This window comes from Osmia bicornis, chromosome 5 (genome assembly GCF_907164935.1).
Source record: "Osmia bicornis bicornis chromosome 5, iOsmBic2.1, whole genome shotgun sequence".
Classification (NCBI taxonomy): Eukaryota; Metazoa; Arthropoda; class Insecta; order Hymenoptera; family Megachilidae; genus Osmia; species Osmia bicornis.
Window position 1 is genome coordinate 9,425,387 of NC_060220.1, and position 20,657 is coordinate 9,446,043.

General features: G+C 39.6%; 3 protein-coding genes across 7 annotated transcripts; 1 reads left to right on the forward strand and 2 right to left on the reverse strand.

Moving 5' to 3' along the window:
* Positions 1–176: 176 nt before the first annotated feature.
* LOC114878131 (probable G-protein coupled receptor B0563.6) lies at positions 177–7,275 on the reverse strand. Its single transcript, XM_029191570.2, has 6 exons — positions 6,984–7,275; positions 6,603–6,913; positions 2,195–2,344; positions 1,636–1,886; positions 1,266–1,553; positions 177–1,207 (listed from the first exon to the last, which is right to left on the reverse strand). Exons 2-6 carry the CDS (start codon positions 6,805–6,807, stop codon positions 947–949), a joined length of 1,155 nt encoding a protein of 384 aa, XP_029047403.1. The 5' UTR covers positions 6,808–6,913; positions 6,984–7,275; the 3' UTR covers positions 177–946.
* Positions 7,276–12,354: 5,079 nt separating this feature from the next.
* LOC114878158 (protein GPR107) lies at positions 12,355–18,241 on the reverse strand. Of its 3 annotated transcripts, XM_029191628.2 has the most exons (11): positions 18,054–18,241; positions 17,523–17,633; positions 16,899–17,062; positions 16,667–16,818; positions 14,802–15,031; positions 14,597–14,730; positions 14,238–14,505; positions 13,879–14,151; positions 13,612–13,784; positions 13,254–13,439; positions 12,355–13,097 (listed from the first exon to the last, which is right to left on the reverse strand). In XM_029191628.2, the coding sequence occupies exons 1-10, from the start codon at positions 18,141–18,143 to the stop codon at positions 13,277–13,279; spliced, it is 1,758 nt and encodes a 585-aa protein (XP_029047461.1). In that variant the 5' UTR covers positions 18,144–18,241; the 3' UTR covers positions 12,355–13,097; positions 13,254–13,276. The 3 variants fall into 3 exon arrangements, with proteins under 3 accessions (XP_029047461.1, XP_029047462.1, XP_029047460.1); XM_029191629.2 differs by having other exon boundaries at positions 12,355–13,427; XM_029191627.2 differs by having other exon boundaries at positions 12,355–13,439.
* A 93-nt stretch (positions 18,242–18,334) lies between these two features.
* On the forward strand, positions 18,335–20,600 carry LOC114878160. Of its 3 annotated transcripts, none has more exons than XM_029191633.2 (3): positions 18,335–18,695; positions 18,804–19,040; positions 19,126–20,600. In XM_029191633.2, the coding sequence occupies exons 2-3, from the start codon at positions 18,847–18,849 to the stop codon at positions 20,270–20,272; spliced, it is 1,341 nt and encodes a 446-aa protein (XP_029047466.2). In that variant the 5' UTR covers positions 18,335–18,695; positions 18,804–18,846; the 3' UTR covers positions 20,273–20,600. The 3 variants fall into 3 exon arrangements, with proteins under 3 accessions (XP_029047466.2, XP_029047467.2, XP_029047465.2); XM_029191634.2 differs by having other exon boundaries at positions 18,812–19,040; XM_029191632.2 differs by having other exon boundaries at positions 18,825–19,040.
* The last annotated feature ends 57 nt before the right edge of the window (positions 20,601–20,657 follow it).

The window sequence follows — 20,657 nt, forward strand, 5'->3', positions numbered from 1 at the left end:
CGCTATAATACGTACCTACAGCCTACGTAATCAAACCGTGACTAGTAAAGCAAAGTGGAAAGGCAATATTCGCATTGATGAAAAATGAAACGATCACTCGAATCAGAGTAGGAATCGATCCCGTCTATGTTGAAAAATTATAAGGGAGAGATTTCACAAATACCTTTTATTAAATCCGTTTTCTTGACGATGATTACTCTTATCGTCTAGTTATTCCTTGCGTTCGATCGTTTTTACGAAACCAAAACGATTGCAACTTTACGCGCTGCCGTTACCAGTTTGTTTATAGGTACTTTATACGTTTTATGTGGGTAGTAAGGAGGCAGTGTTCTTGAGAAATTGTTTGCTTTTATGTACAGAGTATTTCGTAACCCGTTGGACCCGCTTGAACGATAAATGAAGATTAGGAAGGTGGTGAACGAACTAAACATTCGAATGCACGATCTTTTGTTCATCCGCGAAGGGGGTACCGCGTGTTATGCAACAGCCTGTATATTTACAACGTCGAAGAGCAACACGCTGAAAATCACGTACATGCTCGTTGAAGAGAACGTTTGCCCGATATCGCGAGGACCATACGCCAAATATTGTCGGCCGCTCGTTCGATACATAAAACGCGCCAATATTTGCCAAGATATCGTAACCTTGTGTCTAGCCTTCTCTCCGATATCGCGTTACGATAAAACGTGTCCGCAGGAAGTACGCAAATTTATGGCGTAAACTAGCCTGACTGACCGTTCGCCAAATAAATCCATGATGCTCAAGATCCATGACAAGCCGAGCGTTTTCCTTTACTGTAACTTTTGAAAGTATAAAAAACATAGATAAAGTCAGTCTTGCCACTCTCTTGGACCGAAGAGAATTCCGCACCTGCTACGAAATTACTAGGAAATTCTACAAATTACTTTTCTTTTCGAATAGGGTGGGAAAAAATGCTTGCAGAAAGCTAAACGCTGGCACGCGTCAAATGTCCAGGAGTCGCAACGGTGGTTGTCGGTGGTGTGGTGGTGGTGGTAGTAGTGATAGTTGCTCTGGGAAGTGGAGAACGTTTCATCGGAAGACCTCTTCCTCCCTCGCTACTTTTCCCCCATGGCCATTGCAACGTACGAATCAAGGTGTTTCGAAAATCTTCCGAGAACAAACAATAGATGTAGAAGGTGATGGAGTAATTGGTTACCTCGAGCAAATTCGCTATGGCACGGAACACCTGAAATGGAAAGTTCGACTGAACGAATGTAAGGAAAAACGTGAATCGAATAACTGACCTGATAAGCGTAATTATTCAAATTACTTTCCCTCAAGGTGACGTTGAGAATTACCATAGGACTGACGCAAACGAGGAACAGGATGCTGGTACTGCCTAAAAGCAGGACCAGCCTTCGTTCCTCCGCGAATGTTCTTGGATCTTCGTCGTTGCTCACGGTTCTGGCTAACGTCATTCGTCTACGACGCTCGCAGGATTTTCTATAGACCACCATGATACGGAGATTAAAGCCAGCCAGGAGAATCGTTGGCGCCACTTTGAAAACCATCTCCAACATCACTTTGTACACCTACGGATAAACGTTTGCAAAGAAATGACAAATTTCCTTTTCTCAACATTCCTTTCGAGTAATCGTGTCGATAATATAATACTTGATAAAACATCGAGTCGAGGTACGATTGATTCTCTCTCTTCTGATAAACAACGTAACCTCCAGGTTCGAGGAGACAGGTCGTAATTTGTCCTCGGAACGCACTCGGCAGATAAATTATAAACGTTGCCAAGGGGATGAGAGCGACGGTTAAATGCGGAGGACCGCAGAGTGGACGGGTGTGCTGACCAGGCCGGCAAACGCTAACGTAACGTTCCACCGTTAATGCTAGCAACATCATCACTCCGACTCCTACAAAGTATCATCGACTCATTAAATTCATTAATTATCTGATACTACGTATGCATCCTCTGAGTTGACTCTATCTATTTCTCCGTTTCAGCCACGATCCTCCCACGATCGCTTCTCTCCTTTTCTCGCGTTCGTTCGTAGTAGAAGAAAACGAAGAAAACGATGAAAATAGTCTAAAGGGAAACGGTTCAAGCGAAGAACGTGTAATCGCATTATACTTCGTCGCGAATTGAATAGAGAAAAAGGGAATGAAAGGTTGAAAAATGCGGAATTGACGCGGAAATGTTTGAAAAATACGAGTGTCATACCTAAACAACCGTTTCCGAGAAACAGCTCGAGATGAGCATGATAAAATGCTTGAAGCCAATTACTCCATTGGCCTGTTTCCTGATGAATAAGAACCCTCAGCGCAAAAGGGATGCAGAAAGAAATCGCGAGAAGCGCTGCTGCTGAGTAACCTGTAACACAAGAGGATAATAAAGTTAGTTCGTTTTTATCAAGCAAAAGAAGACGAATGATGTATCGCGCGACTCGCTTAACCTGCTATCATTTACCTTTTTACATTTTTTCTCGAGTGCGATAACAGTCTCGGAAAAACTTTGCTAATTATCCATCGTTGGTTATAGCTAAGAACGTAATACATTCATCATTCATCAAGCTCTTTATTAATTATTGATCCTTTACCTTGAAAGGATCCATCGATCCTTTAGCCCCAGGGTAGTTTCTGAATTTCAGGGTACGCAGGAAAATAATTGACAGAAAGTTGATTGATTTGTCTTATAACATCGTCTATTTTAAAATAATTCAGATATTCTCCTGAATACGAGATACCGGCAAATGAGTTTTCAACCGTAGATAAGAAAGCTATCTCCCTTGTCGATACCAAGGTATCTATCTTATTCGTGATAGGTAATCGATGATAAATATGGTTACGCGACGATAGATAAAAAGACAACTGCTGATAGAAGAAACAGTCAAAGATAACTAGATAGAATTGCGGTAAAAGTTTGAATCCACTTCCGATCATCTGGTCAAATCAAATAATAAGAAAAAAAGAAAGAAACGTATGATAGGTACAGTTGAAGAAGATGATAACAGAAACAATAGAGATACAGAGATCCGAATTGTAGAAAGAGGTGAAGAAAGCGTAGAAAGCGACGAAAAGGGGGTAGTTTAAAAATTGGTGATGCGCGTGACGCTCGCGATACGTGTCCGCTTCTATTCGAGAACGAATTAATTCGCGCGTGTTCTCTCGACGCGTACCCCCAGGGAAATAAAGGCTGAAGGTTCGCGTCGTCTTGCATACCATCGAGGAATCTTCGGCATTCGGCAAAGTCTTGCTTCGCCGAATAAGGAAGCCGACATTCGAAAAAGTGGCAAACGGGGAGCATCTGTCTTTTCTCGTGGATCTCGAAGGCACCAATTTTCCTAGCTTTTCATCGAGAAAAATTAACCGTCGTGTTATTTCGCATATTTGCATGGGAGTCTCGTTACGCACTCCTCTTTCCGCCTTCCACTTATCCATTTTATCTCCGGCTGAATGTCGCCTCTAGCGAAATGACTTTCGCCTTCGACATTTCACCTACATCGACGCAAAGTTCTTCTTGTTCCAACTAGAAAGTGGATTAACCCTTCGGCAATAGTTCTTCGTATATAGTTTTGAAACGACGTGTTTGAGCGATATCGAAAAAGATTAGGAAGCCCAATCGGAAGGGAAAAGAAGGAGAGGAAGAGAAAGAAAGAAAAGCGTTCGTTTGAAGGTGCCTCGTTATCTTAAGATACCGAGGACGAAGCTTAAGATCGGGGCCACTGAATCTACTTAGCCGCCAAGCGAAACGCAACGTCAACCCCTCGTTCACCCTCCTATCCTTCTCGACGCCGCGCGTCGCGTCGCCTTCTGTCTCCCGCTCCTTTTCCTTCTCGGTGTCATGCAAATTTTGCTTGATCCACTAAATGAACATCCGTTGTATCTGGTTAAAGGTGTCCATACCGTTTCGCTAATCTTGGTCGTGTCTTTTTCCTCTTCCTCTCCGGCACGCAGGGAAAACGTCGATACATCGTGTCGCGGTTCCGACTGCACCTTCGATGCGCGATGACAACTTGCATCGCGGACACGGAAAATTATTCGTTTCGCGAACGTCGACGAAGCCGGTGACAAAGTGTCACCGATGGATGGGCGCAAAACAGGCGACCTACATTCTGAAATACTCGCAACGGTCAGTGATAGCTGAAAAATCGTATGTTGAATTTATCGGAAATTCGGTAGGGCAAACTGGAATTCCATGAAACTTCAACTATTTCGCGATGAAACTGTTTTCAGTCGTTTAAGAAAGTTATCCAGAAACGTCTGCGAGTTATCTAAACCGAGCTAAGCTCGAAGAAGCTGTCCGGCTAGCGTAATTCATCGCTAAGCTAGCTCAAACTGTCACGATTCCGGCCCGAGTGGACGGAGAATATTTTTGCAAGAAAAATAAATTCCCCAAACTTCACGAATTTCCTTGTTTTCTCGAATCGTTATAAACAATTCAGTTGTTGCGACGAACAAAGGAAGGCTAATTACGTAACCTTCCGTAAGGATTAAGAAGGAGTTGACGGGTAGTTTAGGGGCGGCAGTTAATGCGTCGGCAAGCAGAGAGCTGCGAACGTGCTCGTTAATATTCATAAAGTTTGAAGCGTAGCAGACGGAGATGTTAATGTTACAAGGAAAAGATCTGCTCGCTTTCGAGAGCAGAAGGAACTCGCGAGAAGTGACCGACGAACGGATAGCAAGTAGGAAGCGGGGAAAGTTTGTCGACGGAACGAAAGGCTTTCTCCTTGGATCGAGTCCGCTCGATTTTCCGGAAGAACGTAATGGGATTCCGGGTGGTAAAGGTTCGCAAAGGTGGAGAAGAAGCGTGGTACTAGCTCCTTGAACGGTTCGTTTCAACGGGATTAGAAGGTTACCGCGATTCTAGTTAACGCAATCATCTCGCATTGCTCTCGAAACGTTTTTATCCGTGGAACGTTCGCATTATTTCGTACAGAGGTAAACTCGTTATCCAGTTTGGTTCAAATAGACGACAAACCTTTAGCCTGAATCAAATATAAAATTCCACGTTTCCGAGTTGCCGCTAGTTCGATTTGAATAAAAAGAGCGTGTGTTCGATTTTCGTTCGACCCGACAGAGGCTCTCGTTACACCACCGCTGAATTCTATTGCGTTGACAATCGCGTTTTCTTTGTCGAACACGCTCGCCACCCGTGCCTTGATCTATCCTTTCGAGATACAGCTGTTCCCCAGTGAAACCAGTGTAAAGTGGAAAAAGAGTTCATTTGGCTGGCTATCCTTTTTTACCGATCGATTCGCCAAAAAGCGATTATCCGAAATCTCTCCAAATTCCACAAAATTCGGTAGAATACTTGAAAGATTTGAGAAGTAAAAGAAAGACAGAGTGAAAGTTGGAAACGATTGGCTTAAACGTAATGCAAATTCGCGAAGCGACCGCGGCCGTTTGCGGAGGAAATTCAGCAGAACTAGATAAAGATTTGTCGAAGCTACGACGGCACGTATCTTTCTACACGCAAATATGCCGTAGCTACGTATACGGTTCTGTTTTACATATTTATACGTGACGTTGGACCGTAGCTTTCGCCGTTTCCGAGCACGTCTCAAATTGCATTTCCTTACGCACAAATTCTTCCGCCCCAATACCCCAGGATTCGCAATATTTCCACGTTCAAAGGCACGTCCTTTTAGTTCGACCTCATCCTGGTCCTCAGCCTCACCCTACCTGCCCGCTCTACATCGTGCATATCGATAGACTTCCGAGGCTCCAACGAGCTTCTATCCGATCGCCTTTTCCTTCTCACCTGCTCTTCGATCTCCCTACGAACATTAGTAGGCGTTCAAAAAAAAAGAAAAAAAAAAAGAAATCGAATTCGCGGAGAAAGAAAGGGTTGAAGGGCGATGGGAATGATAAAGCAAACGGAAGAGGAATGGATGAGCGAAACGTAGAATCTTATTCTCTCGTTTTCCTTTGGGAAAACACGCCAGATTTCAGCGCCTCGAGAAAAACGAAATGAAACGGAAATTTCGTGAGATTTTTCGCATCCGGAAGTAACGTATAGGATCGCTTCCCGCGGATATCGATGTCCTATCCAATTGGTCGACGTCTCCCTCTGATTTACTTGATATCCGTTCCTTCTCTCGGCAATCGTACTGCCAGTAAACCGCGACGAACGTCTTTTCAGAAGAAACGTTGAATAATTCTGCTCCGTGCCGTAAATAATTTCACGTGGGAGAGAAAGAAAATTCGTTTGAATTATTTCCCGATGCAACAAGCGTACGAATAAGTAAACGCCGATCGAGAAACTGGAGAAAATCGAGGACCAACCAGACAGACGAATCGAAAGACACTCTTGGTCGTATAACGAACTAGACTTTGTTCGAAACAAAGCGACAGAAACGGGGAAAATACCGCAATCGAATTGTCGAGTAATTTCCTCCTAATGTACCGTCCTCGTCTAACCGGAAACGAGCGTGGACTCGTAGGGTACCAGCACTGAATACTCCACCCCGAGTTCATCACAAGTCTGACCGAGTACGTGTGTTTCTTCTGATCGTTCCTCTCTTAAATCGACAAAAATAATATTTTAAAGAAAAAAAAATGAACACATTAGAAGACGATAGATACTTTGGTCGAAACTTTGAGGTCGGCGAAGAAAGAAAAGGGCTTACCTCTCATGTAGATGTAAGCGGTTCCTCGCATGTTGCGTCGGGTAAGGACAACCAAGTTGAAAATATTCCCGACGATTCCCAAGCAACAGATGGCAGGCAGGATAATGCCATAGCTGATTCGTCTGAGAGACGGTGTTCGAGGATCCTCCAGATCTTCCGGCCGAAAGCACAATTCTGTCTTTGTTGCGTTCACTGCGTCGAACATCTTGTCTTTTCCCTCACCCTCTCCCCTCTCCCTCGATTATTTTCTTTCTTTCACGCGTCTACATCTCTTCCGGTTACGATTGAAATTGTTCGTTTCGCGTTGCATCCTGTAAAGTCAACGCTCAATTACCGCTCCGATTCGAACCGTCCTCTCGCTCCTTCACTCTCATCGAATACTTCTTTCCACCGTGTCGCGTTGCGATGTTTAATCTGTTTTCGATGGAACGATCGAGGTAGATTACGAGAAAAGCCGAGAAAAGCGATGCAACAATCGCTTGGACGTTTCGACGTCCGAAAAAATCCTGACCAGGTGACGACCGCTTGTCCTCGGGGATGTTTCTACGTTCGGGAACTGTTTCTCGCTTCTATTTCACCGAGGAATCTGAACGTGCTCTTCTGGATAATTTGTACGCTGCCATTTTGTAAGCTGACCAGTCGATCCTCGAGCGTTTACCTACGGACAAAACAGCTTTCTTATCCTCGTTGTGTTTTCGTTCGTAAGACTTACTTGCTGCTTCCTCCTGCCTCATTTCCCTCAATTTATCTTACAGTTTATCGAGATTCGATATTGAATCGAAAACGGATGAGTGTCGATCGAACGAGACTTTTCCGTGCTGCAGCAAAAACATGATCGCGTGAACAGAAAGCTAAGAAGGATATGTAGGGGAAAAAGAAGAAAAAGAAGAAGAAAAAGGCGGCGAATGTCGGATGGTACAGTGAATATAATTCACGTTTCGCCGTAATAACAAAGTTTTCCCTAAGAAAAACCGCGAATACGTATCCAGATTCGAGGATGTAGATTACGAGGCAACTTGAGGGCAGAATGAGAAAGCAGTTTAGAAACGGCTACGGTTGCGGACAAGGTTGAGGCGGTGCCAATACCGACTTACCATTTTTCCATCCGCTTTTCCTTCGAGGAGAACTCTCTGCTTTCAACTTATTTTTACTCTTTATTAATGTAACATGTTTAAGATTGCAGCTGGATTAACCTTGCTTTCGTCGCTGAAAATTTATCCTCCTTCCCTTGGGAGGTTCATTTTTTGTTTCTTTAATAATCTGACAAATTTCAAATGCCAGTCTTTTTTACATTCTTTCGATATACGGCTTGATCGCTCGATTTAGCGTTGCCTGCATAATCTTATACGAGAAAGAAAGGTAAAACGAAGGGAAGAAATGCGGTAAGCTGGCGATAATAGAGATATTATGCGCGACGAAAGAATAAAACTGATGGCGAAAGGTGGAATCAGTGCGAAAGGGGAATAATTTTCCGTATGAATCGGAGACGATGAGTCGTGACATCGTATCCTCGCGATACTCGGACATTTATCTACTTTGGAAAGATGGTGAGCGGTCGGTAGGGCTCTGGAGGATCGTAAATGGAACGGTAAAGAGCTCTTCCTTGTCTGAACGAGGGGTGTTTGGCTTTGGACTCGTTCGGGACATCTTAGTCGAACAAAGAGTCTCCCTCGACGGAATTTCGAAATCAAAAGAGGATAAAAGAAAGAAGAAAGAGAACAAGCAGCAGGGCTGTTTCGATCATTTTCGATGAAGAATTAGGTAGCCGCGAGCTCGAACGCATCGAGGCGAGGCTCGAAGCCAGAAAACTTGTCAAGCAAAGTTTCCGCTTTCTGTAGCCACGTGTGCGATTTCTACGAGTTTTCTCGCGAATTTCAAATACCGTTTCCGCGTTCAGTCGACAGCTGCGATTTAATATCGACGCGAAAATAGAAAAAAAATGGAAATTTCGGACACGGCGTATCTTTCGGGCGAAGTTGTCGAGAAACGGAGGCGTGATTGTTTCTTGGACGTTTCGTGAACGATGAACAATTTCTTCGAGGTACGATCCAAGGATCCTCTCATTTTTATCGCTCTGTAAATTGCATAGCTCTTTGCCACGTTCGAACGAGTCATCGAGCTGCTTCGAAGAAGTTTCGCGAGATTCGAAATCGAAAGAAATGACTGCTATCTTCCCGAGGACATTTCCGAGAAGAAATAAAGGGAACGCTTTATATTCTATATCGTCCCCGTTGAAACGAAAGCAACGAATTTTTGTCTTTTCTATATATGGCACGCGTTGCTACGTTTACTTTGGACTTTTGGTTCGAATAAGAAGCAACGTTTTCGACGTTTATAGCAGCGCTTTAAGCGAATAACTTTAAACGAATCTATCGTTTCGGAAAGCGTACACGTTGGTATGTAGGACACGCGACACACTGGACATTCAACGAATCACTGGTCACACAGGAATATGTACTTGAAAAGTTAATGCCGCGTGAAATGTTGAAATGTTCGCGAAACGCTTGTGTATCCAACGAAATCAGGATCAGGTTTATTCGAAAATAAATGCACTGGTTGTTTACGCTGGTCGCTCTCGCGAAACTCCCATAAGTTCGCATAAGGGTTAATCCGAGGAACCAGGGATAAAATGGAAGGAGAAGAAGGGTGGGTCGTAAATTCGAAAGAAAATTGGAAAGATTTGTCAGGGATTAGCGCGGAGCGCGCGAATCGAAACGAGTCGAAAGGCATCGTTTACTCGAAAACTGTGTACTACATTATTTATTGTATAGGTTTATTTAGAAATCCGTTTCCCGTACAGTATTTAATGGTTCTTCCGAATGTACTGAGCAAAGAAAAGAAAAAGGAGATCCGTTAGCGAACAGAGCAGCCATGGGAATTACTTTTAAGATCATAGTTAATGAAACACGGCTACCGAGGGAAAAGTTCCGCGTCTAGCGACTCTTTTCAAATCCTTCACGACGCTTAACGCGACTCGATCTTAAAGCTCGATTCATTATTCGAGATTCTCTCGGTTGTAGAAAAGAGAAAAGAAAAAATCGTATCGATTCAGACTTCGGGCCTGTAAATATTCACGATTCTATGGACGAGTCGAACGCGATTCCGAATTAATTCGAATCCATTTACAGATTACAACTATCTTTTGCACTTCTTTTAATAATCGTTATAGGATTCTCCGTGGAAGAATATTTTTCTGGATAACCGGCAAAAGAATTCGGCTCGCTGAAAAGAAGCGTCCATATTTTCGAGCTTATCCGAGATCCGAATCTGATCTTACGAAACGACCGTTTGGAATTAGCACCTAGACGGGAATTTTCTTCCAGCTGGAACTGTCTGGAAGAAAATTAACAGAGTTTCCCCTAGACGGTTTCCATTTTCCCGGCTCGAAGCAACGTTCGAGCCGAAATCTGCCACGATCGTGGGAATCGTTTTAAACGTTTTAACGCTTTAACGCTTCGAGATCCAATCACGTGGAAAAGATACGATTCCGGGCCGACTTTCGAACCACCTATCTACCCAACCCTTGCGAAACGAACCTTTCTCCCTTTCTTTTCTAGGCAATAATTTAACAAATTTGATCGCACATCGACTTCCGTAGAATCTGCGCTCTTTGTTCTGCTACGCGGTTGTTGATCCAGATATCGCCTGTTCATCGATAGCAAACGGATGATCCGACGCGACGCGATTCGATTCGATTATTCGCGGCACGTCGCGCTGGCAACATTTTTAATTTAAGTTCGACGGAAACCCGGACTGTTTTTCCTCGAATGCGTGACTCGTGGCTGGATTTCAAATGGATTCGATAAACTCCGATGATAACGCGACCGCGTCTTCTCATCGAATAGAACAGAACGTCATCGATGATATAATTTCACAAACTTTTTCTCGAATCGAACAAACAGAAGAGTAGACGACGCGACGCCGCGGCGTGTTCTTTCAATTACATCAAAACCTGCCAATGTTCCGAGATGGTGAAACTTGTTTGGAAAGTTTTCGCGTCGTTAAGCTCATCACCCACAACACTATACTGTCATTCGCTGTTTACGGTTATTTATGATAGTCTTCAACTTTCTTATTTTCCCAACCTTCTACTATATCAAATTTAATTAATCATGAAGAAATCGTAAATGATTAATAATCTGATAATCAGATTAAAACAATGAATTTGGAAATATCCAAAATCGTTGTTTCATTTGGCTGTAAATCGTGAAACGTGAAACAGCATCAACGCAGATATTTCATTCGATGCTGCACATATGGTTACGTATAAGAGAATTACCGATGTTTAAAATCGAGCATCGAATCGTGGCAAGTAAATCCGATAAACGAGTAGACTTCAGCTGAACGCATCCAGCTACACAGGCATCGTTCGATGCGTTATACGAAACTTTAATCTCGCGGTTATATCCCATATTCGTAACTCAGTGAATACTCTTTTTATCGGAGGTAGCTCAGGTGTCCAGGCTGCTCTTGATATCCACTTTTGTTCAAAAAATCGCATAAAGGAACGAAGAAAACTTTTAACTTTACTATTAAATTCTGTTTACTAGACGACACCGAACAGCGTCGCTTAGTTGTACACTTTTAAATCTTATCTCTCGCCGAGTAAATTCTTTTCAACCTGTTGAAAAATTTTAAATCAACGCTGCTTTACACAACTCGGATCAACTGCATTTCGATAAATCGCGTTCCACCTTTGCGGCTACGTACCTTTGTAAACACATATGCATGCTCGTTTTGACTTGTGGGCGCGAAAAAAAAAAATAAATATTACCGCGAATCGAATGGAAAAAGGACCGCGTTCGTGAAAATTGTTGACGTCGCGCCAATTTTTGATAGTCGAACGGACGAACGAACAAACAAGCAACAAGAACACAAACGTAAGGTGGATTGGAGCGCGTCGCGACGCAGACTGGAGAGTTTCGCGATGAGTTTCGTAGACACGACGACTGGTCGCCGAAACGTCGCGCGTCGGGTCGTCGAGGCGCCGAGACGCATGCTCCAGGATACGTCGTACGACAGATTGAAAATATTTAGTGTATTTATCAGGAATAAACGGTACACTTCGTTAGCATCGGTAGCGACGAGGACTGATAACGATAGAAAAAAAAAAATTTGCAAGCTTTGTCAACTCGTGTGTAAAGTTTGAAGAAAAGCGCGCATTCTTGAAAGAATTGAATGAAATTTAACATTTAACATTGCATAATAAAAATGATCATCTTTATTCTGACTGCTATAGTTTAATCAGAATTTAATAGCGAAACGAAGAGGATTATAGAAAGACCGATGGAAAGATAATAGCGATCGGAATAGTCGCACGAACACAGGGGGTTCGGTTAACGACGATGAAGAATGCGAACGTCTTCGTTTAAATGCACTTTGCGATTCCTACAAGATATAGATCGTCCGAGCTAGGCTGCATCTTCTCGATTCCTAACCGCGGGACGCTTGTAGAGCAATGTAGATCAATTCACCCGCTTACGATCCAATGATGTTCTGTTAATAATATCCCTCGAATTTAACACCATCGATCTTTTCTCTAAACGCGCAACTTACGACTTTGCAAGAGTTTCCTCCCTGATGAAATTAATTCGAATAATATTTTTCAATTAATCTGCCTCTATGAATTCGATCTAGCATCGTTTGAAATGTCTCGAGCGTAATTCTATGTAGGCCAAATAGATACTGATTGAAACAGCAAGATTGAGGATACGAAATATGCTAGATATAAGGCATTTAGGGAAATGAGAAGTTTCATAAAAATATCCATTTTATTTGTTCAACTTCATTCTTGCGTGTCCCTTTTATTACATATAATAAAATACTAATAGTAACAGACGTAACAATAATTACGATAACGCGTATACAGTAGCGGTAATAGTAATAATAACGACAATGTTTCGTAATGGGACACATTAAACGTTTTAAAACATATTACACCTTTGTTTTTTCTTGACACAATAATTGTTTCTATACAAAAAAGTTATCAAGTGCTTTACAAAAATGGATTATGATACACCAGGGTGTATCAATTATCACAAGATTACTAAAGCGCCGGGGCGCGGATTCTTCGTTCGAAGAAAATTAAAGGTTGTCATGGGGAAAAAACAAATGGAAATGTCTGAACGTTTCGCTAAATGCCTACGAAAAATCAGCTAGAGCAAGATGCATATAAAAACACGAATTTACTCTCCCACCGAGTTTTTCATCCAAATTTAATTCTAAACGTATTATAACGTATCGCGTATTTAAAACTATGATAATTTTCTACCGGTAATTATAGATTGCGCTAAATTTTACGATTCGCGTTTAATTTTCTTACAGACGAAAACTCGGATATAAACGGAAGAAAGTTTGGTACGAGGTGCTGAACGGAACGTCTTCGATTAGATCGAGCACGATAATAAAATTAAATTAAAAGTATCCACCGTCGTCTCAAGATTTAAGCGAATACAGTGTATGTTATCGCGTAAAATAATGATCCGGCGTCCTTCCCTAAAACAAATTCAGACAGCAAGATTGATGCTACCTTTAACTACGTATTCCCATTTTCGTTAGATGTTTAACTGACTGCTATCGGTATTTCGAAATATCACAAGACCACGAAACGAGTCTGTCACTTTCTGCTTTTCACTAAAATCATATACATACGTTACAAAGAATTCCTACTTTGTTCAGTCGTACTCGTGAGATGGTTCTGTCTTATTGAACAAACAATCTCTCTCTTCCTGAGTGGATGGAACGTCCGAAGTGGCGGGCCTCGCGACTTTTGGAACTTTGCTAACTTTGCTAAGACCCTCGGTGATGCCACTCCTTCCGGAAATACTGGAAAAGAGACTGAGATCGTCACATTAGAACACTTAACGAGTATTGAAACACGTACACATACTGTAAACGATAAAACAAAGGCTCGTCGTTCGCACAGTAACTATATAATTTATGTGCAAACAGAATATACATGTACATACATACATACATTACAGTGGAGTAGAATCTAATGAATACTCACACTACGTCCATCTCATCGTCCTCATCGGCTTGGGTTGTTTCGTCGTTAGTTAACGTGAAATACGGATTCGCGGATGCTGGTCGGAACTTGTACCCGGTAAGAACAAAAAACACGTACGTGGCCATTTCACGAAACATCTCGTCCAACCACTCGTATTGGAAAGGTACCGTGATCTATAAAGCGAAAATGATGAAAGAATAATTTAAAGGTGTTTTGGGGAGGGACAGAAGAAGAAGAGATACGACTGTAACGCAAGGAATATCGTACCTTCAGTAAGTACACTATGATTCTTGTGAAATAAATGTAACAAACTATCATGATATAGAAATGCCTAAAGAGCTTGAGCTTGCGTAAGTTAACAGCTGCTTTGCCGTCTGTGTGCGCAGCTTCCTGTAGGTGCCTGATACTCCAAACTACTGGAAATAGAATGGCACCACAGCAAAGTAAGTCCACGAGAATGAACACGTCACGCCAGGTCTTGTGTTCAATGTCTCCTTCTTCGCTTTCCTCGATTATTATTTCGGCCACATTTGCCAATACCTACGAATCAAAGTTTCTCATTAAGTACTCGCCTGTTCCATATCTTTCATCACGTATTGAAAACTATACATATTTTCGATGCTAACTTGCAACGGTATCACGATCATAAACAACTTTTTATCCTTGTCGGCTAAAATGTGTTTAATAAACGTCCATCCAGTACCAACGAGCACGATTGTAATAAAAAGTACAGCTCCTTTTAATAAATGAGTGATATAATATAGAATCGCCCAAGCTGCTACGTGTTCTCCTTTCGTTTGTATGAAATGATAATTGATTCCGTGGAAAAGCAGTGACAGAGATTTTAAGTACACCAAAATTGCCATTAGATAGTGAATCTTGAAAACAGGGTGCCTAAATGAACAAAAATGTTAAATTTTTTAAATAAGAAAGTGGAAAGGCATCTTCATCGTTATCATGGAAATGATATTGTTGAGGTTCTTACTTGCTCTTTCTGAGAATAAACACCCAGAAACAACCCGACAAAAAGAATAAAAGTGCCATCATAAAATAGAGAGCCGGTAAAGGCATTTCACCCGCGCTGAGGAAATTCCCGCTATTTATTTCTGATATTTGTATCTGCAAATGAGATATCATTAATGCAATAGAAGCGTAGAATTATTCAAATTATTAGGAAACAAATGTCTTACTGTAAAATCTAACGCAACCGGAGAATCATATTTATAATTTGGACAATTGTGAAAGTAAAGATTGTAGAGTCCTTCTTCTTCCTTGCTGGCGACGTATACGGCAAAACTTGTGTTATAATATTTCTCTCCTTTTATAGTCTGTACGGTCATTGGAAGCTTTAAACGAGAGCAAACGTTGCTCTCCGACGATTTCGTCTCGAATTCATCCTCAACAGCGGATCTTTCGATACCTGAAAAGATTACCGTCATTCAGCGAAATAACATTTTAACCGATCCACCGAGAAACACTCTTTCTCTCGTTTCCGCTAAGCCATTTGAATCCGCTGAAAATGGATTAAACGAATTGAACTCTGTTACAAGCTTAATGTAATCCAATCGAAGAGTGAATTTCATTGGCGCGAAATATACTACTCTAGAAGACAGTTACCTAACCGGACTCTCAAAAATATTTGAGTTTCGAGTTATTTATAAGATTGGGGACGAGTCACGTTAATTATAGCGACTCTCATCTCGGTGGTGTTCGATCACCGATGTCGTTTCACGTCCACATTCCATGAGATATCGATCACAATCGAATTTAGTGCGGTGCAATCATACCTCGGTATGATTGAACGGAGCAATTTAATCGTCTTACGCACGAAAGTATAGATATATCGTGTTGGAAAAAATTAATGCGCAATATCTGTCGCTTGTTACAAAATATACATGGTAAAACAGTAAAAAGAACAAAAACGTACGGAGTGGTAACGCATCGTTCGGCAATAACGCACAGTCATTGAATAATCAATTACAAGTATTAAATATCATGTGATAATGCACGTATACAGTAAATGTCGCATCTATAAATTAGAGCGAAAATGTCTGTCTCACGATTCACAGCATCAATTTAATGCCAAATGGCAAACGGTTCAAGGTGAACCTACTCTAATCATTCGGACATGATTGAACGTACTTGCATACTTTCGCATTTTCAAGCGTTTATAGGCGGAAAGAAACGAATACTATACGTATAAGTACGCAAGGATGATAAATACATATACATAGCACGTTGTATGGAAAACTTTCTTTGCTGGAGGAACATTAATAACTGTATACCCAAAGGATGTAATCGATGTAGTTCGTGCCAACTTTTCATTTTTCCACCTGTTAGTGTATGTTACTAACCAACCATCTAATATTAGTAACAGTCCATATTAAAAATAACCCGCGAATGCAATCGTGTATATTTTTAACACTCTTATGCAGTATTGACAAGCATTTTGGAATTAACGCCGCTCGCGTCATGATTCGAATTGTCATGATTCTTGTGTTAACGCTTTATGCGTTTCTTTTGAAATCCTTAATATAACGAGCGACATCGATGACCAACTAAATACCTGTCCTTGACGCAAAATTACTAACTGTAACAAATTATACGTCTGATCATCGACTTCGAACTACTCCGAAACTCTGAAAAGAAAACTTCAGTTTTCTTACTTATGGGACTGATTGATTCGACTGTAATCTATAGAATAACCGAAGTCGAGCAGTTCAACACTTAGTGAGAAACTGTGGTACATACATATTCAATTATGAAATGTACGGAAGTTTCGGCGTGTTGTGAAGTGATTCATTCATTTCGGGGGATGTTTCGCGGTACAGCTTGAAACCTTTGGACGTTTGCCAAAATCACGAGTACGGTACGACCAACTTATTTTAAAATCCTTGTCCCTCTGTAAGCGACGTTCCTCGATCATTGGTGGTGGTGATACATTTTCTCTTTCATAATAACTTGTTCAATAATCGTTCGTTGCGATAGTGATTTTACGACAAAGTTTATTATCGCGAGGAGGAACGTTCAAGGGAATCGGAAAAATCTGACTCACCGTAGGAGGTGTAACGTTTTCTTCGTGGAAAGAGAACGGTATCGCTAAATCGACCCGGAAAAGAGTTTCTCTTTTCTCGAAACGCCAACACACTGCTAGAATCTTTGTAGATATGCACAGTGTGTACGTTTCGACTGCAGTTCACTTTCAACCTGAAACAGATTCGTTCATTGAGTTTCAGATGATGAAGTTTAAACTCGAATCGCAAGAGATTCGATTAAATGATACTTACAAATTATTCTTTAAATCCATCGTAAAGTATATGATCGCGCTGTCATCCCTCTGTTCGAAATCAGATTTCACGTTTGAAATGTCTTGGAGTACGCATCTTTCTTGATGGCTATCCAAATACGGATTCATCGCATCGCTTAGCGTACGATCCAAACTGAATCCAAACTACATCGTAAAAAATAAAAATAATAAAATTATACAGACGAGAAAGATAAATCGTGTCATCATTATCGAATATTAACAATTTATTTCGTATTTAACTGATAATTAAACGAATACTAAAAATCCGACTAAAATCAATATCGGATATTGTTTATAAATAACTCGAGAACATTATAACATTTATAACCTGACTTGAAAAGAATACTAAGTAGGTAATTATAAGTGTATCATCATCAGCATTAAATAATTGATAAAATCTGACGTGTGCGGTCATACATTTACATAAGCGTGATTAACTACATTGATAGTTCCTGTTCGAAAAGGAAAAATACGTATCAGGAAATGGTTCCGAGTATTTTCCTAGCGGTACATTTTAAGCGAAGTGAATGACGGAAAATAGAAACAGGTGTCAGTGAATGGACGACGCTTAGCATTACGCGACATCCACGTTACGATTACTCACCACTGCATTCTCGTGAAAAGGCTCGGCCTTGAAATTTGTTAAATTTACGTCGAGAATACCTCCCTTGTAGAAACCAAAGGTACTAAGAGAAATGTATCGCCTGACATCTTTCTGTAACATAAATCGTATATCTAGTATAATCGTCCGAGAATCCCGTAACCTATGACTAAGCGTAGAGGATAAAGGAATTTGTGGAAAAATGATAGCCTCTACAATTGGTAGACGATTATAACCTATATTCTAACAGTTCTATTTTTTATTCAATTCTTCATGGAAATCTTTCTGGATTTCTTTTATGATATTTATAAGTATTTAGTTAAATGTTGTAGCCTTTAAAGTAAACATTGATACAATATCATGTTAGTTTATAACATTTTTTTATAATTTTTTGTCAAATTCAACGTTATTTCATACTTATTACGAATAAGCTAGATAACATGATCGGTTAAACGCAATTGACGTATTAAATAAATTCCGATAAAGTGATTAGTAAATATACATTCGTTATTACTCAAGATCAATGCAACTAACCCGTATTTCGAGTTTATGTATTCTACCGGAGGCCAGCACGAGTACTGACATAATCCAGAGACATTGTATTAATAGTTGTTTTGATCGCATTTTTATTGCTTTTCACTGGAGAAATGTCACATTACGAAAACACAAATTAACACATCTAAAATCTACACTGTTCACTCGTCGATACACGAGCAGAAACTGAAGCTTGAATCGCAGGAATGTGGACTGTGATCAGCGGAACGGATAGATTGAAACTACGCGCAATTTTTCAAACACTGTTTCGTTGTTATAATATTTTTCATTCTTAAAATTTTGCAAAATTATTTATTCAAATTACTATACGTCGAAAGAAATTTTCTTTCACATATAGTGCTAAAATTTATCTGAATACAAGCTTTAGGAGGTTACGGCTTGAATTGGATTTTAGTGATTTATATACGTTATTGAATATTTTTATGTGTTTTCTTGAAATTCTAAAGTAATATAAAAACACAATAATTAATATAAGAATAAAACATAAACGACATCAAGGATCTTACATTTTTTCATGTAGGAATTTCAAATTGCAGCAGTAATTTCGTTTGTTCTGCATTTGCTGTTCGTTTAATTCAAGTTTCATCGGTTTAATAAATTGGTTACTGTAGAAACTCGAAGGTATATATCATTATAATAAGTAATTTGAGATATTCATCTTTGTGATTAAGAAAGAGAAAATGCAGGAAAGATCACAAACTTAAAATATCGTTGAGGTTATGTCCGTAGAATTGTTGGTTATTATTACAGGGTCTGGATTTTTGTTGATGTTATGGAAGAACATTTTGCAGCGTTGAAATTGTTGGATCCGGATAATGATCATAAATTAACTAGAACTATCAGTTATTCTGAGCTTCCATCGTCTCGGCGAATCTGTATAGAAGAATCATATTACTCTGGAAATCCTTCTAGTTTGGTTAGACAATACAGTTGCGAACAAATGTTCGGTAAAACTATGAATTCCAGGTAGATATCTGCTATGGGCATGTTAAATAATATAATCAGACGAATTTCTCTGCCTGTAATGATTAAATTTCTATTTCACTTTTAGACAATATAATAATGAAAATAAGTGGCAGACGATAGGACCTTCCTCTAATTTTGTTGAACCTGCTAACTGGCAATTCTGTAAAAGTAATAATATAATACATACACCAAAATTTATACCACCGAAACAATCGAGTGAAGTAGGATGCAAAGAAACTAAAAATATGAATATTCTGAAAGATTCCAAATTCTCATTACGTTATTCTTCTACAAATACTAATATATCAGATGAAAGGGAGCATTTATTATGCTCAGAGTCAAAAAACACAGAAAAAGCTGAACAGAAACAGTTCAATGTTACAAACGATAATAATAGAGGCACGTATGAAGATATAAAAAAGAAATTTAGACCTTTAGCAGCAAAGAAAAAAAGTCCTGTGAAAAAGAAAGGAAACATGTGTTGCTATAGCTTTTTATGTTTATGCACATTCCCAATAGTTATGGCAATATTTGCAATATTTTTAAATTTGGATTCATTTATGATTTGTAATCATACAATGCTTTTTTCGAATGCTAGCCTTGAATTACAACAAAAAATATATGGACAAGGACATGCAATTTCGAATATCGTTTCATTTTTAAATACAGACACTTTCTATGTGAAAGTATTGTGTCTTATAGGCGGAACTGGTGTTGGAAAATCTTATACCGCTGAAATTATAGCAAGAAATTTTCCGTATAAAGATGAAATTTTCGTCTATGATCGTATTCTAGAAGATACTATAGATACAAATGCGTTAAATTCATCTCGTTCCGACGCGTTACTAATTATGGAAAATTTGAAAATGAAAGATTTAGATTTCTTTTCCGATGCAATGAACTTGTTAAGCAAGAATAAAAATAAATGCATTACGGTATTAGCAATTTTCAATGTTAAAAGATTAAATAATTATTTAGGAAAAGAGGCAGATTCGGTAGACAACGAAAATTCAATCAACAAAGTTTTCATCGATACAAACATTAAATTTTTAGTTGTTCCTTATAAACCGCTAAACGAGCAGATATTAGAAATGTGCATAACTGAGATAGCAAGGAATAGCAACATGAGTCTTACCCAGAGTCAGATAAATATAATTAAGCAAAGTTTATTATTTTTCGGTAGTGGATGTAAAGGTGCCTATAGTAAAGTACAAGTTATTGGTAGAGAATAAATCTGACATAATTTTTTGTTTTATGAATGTATGTTCCTATTCTAATGATCGTGAAAAGACTTTGAAGACTGGAGTAATTAATTGAAGTGCTCAATTTGTAAATTAGTTACTACTTTTAGTTGTTTAAAGTTGAGTGGTTTGTCAGTTGTGTATTCCAACTTGAAAATGACGCAGTATTTATACGAATTTAGATAGAAAGTATAATTAATATTTTTCTATGTGGTAAATGCTATCATTAGTTTTTATATCACTAAAATTTGAAGATATACGTTTGAAATTTTGTAACTTGATATACTTTTTGATGACAATAAATGAGATGAAATGAGTATTTAAAGCGTTCTTGTCCGAATTTGTTGCATGAAATCTACACAAATAAACTCTGCTT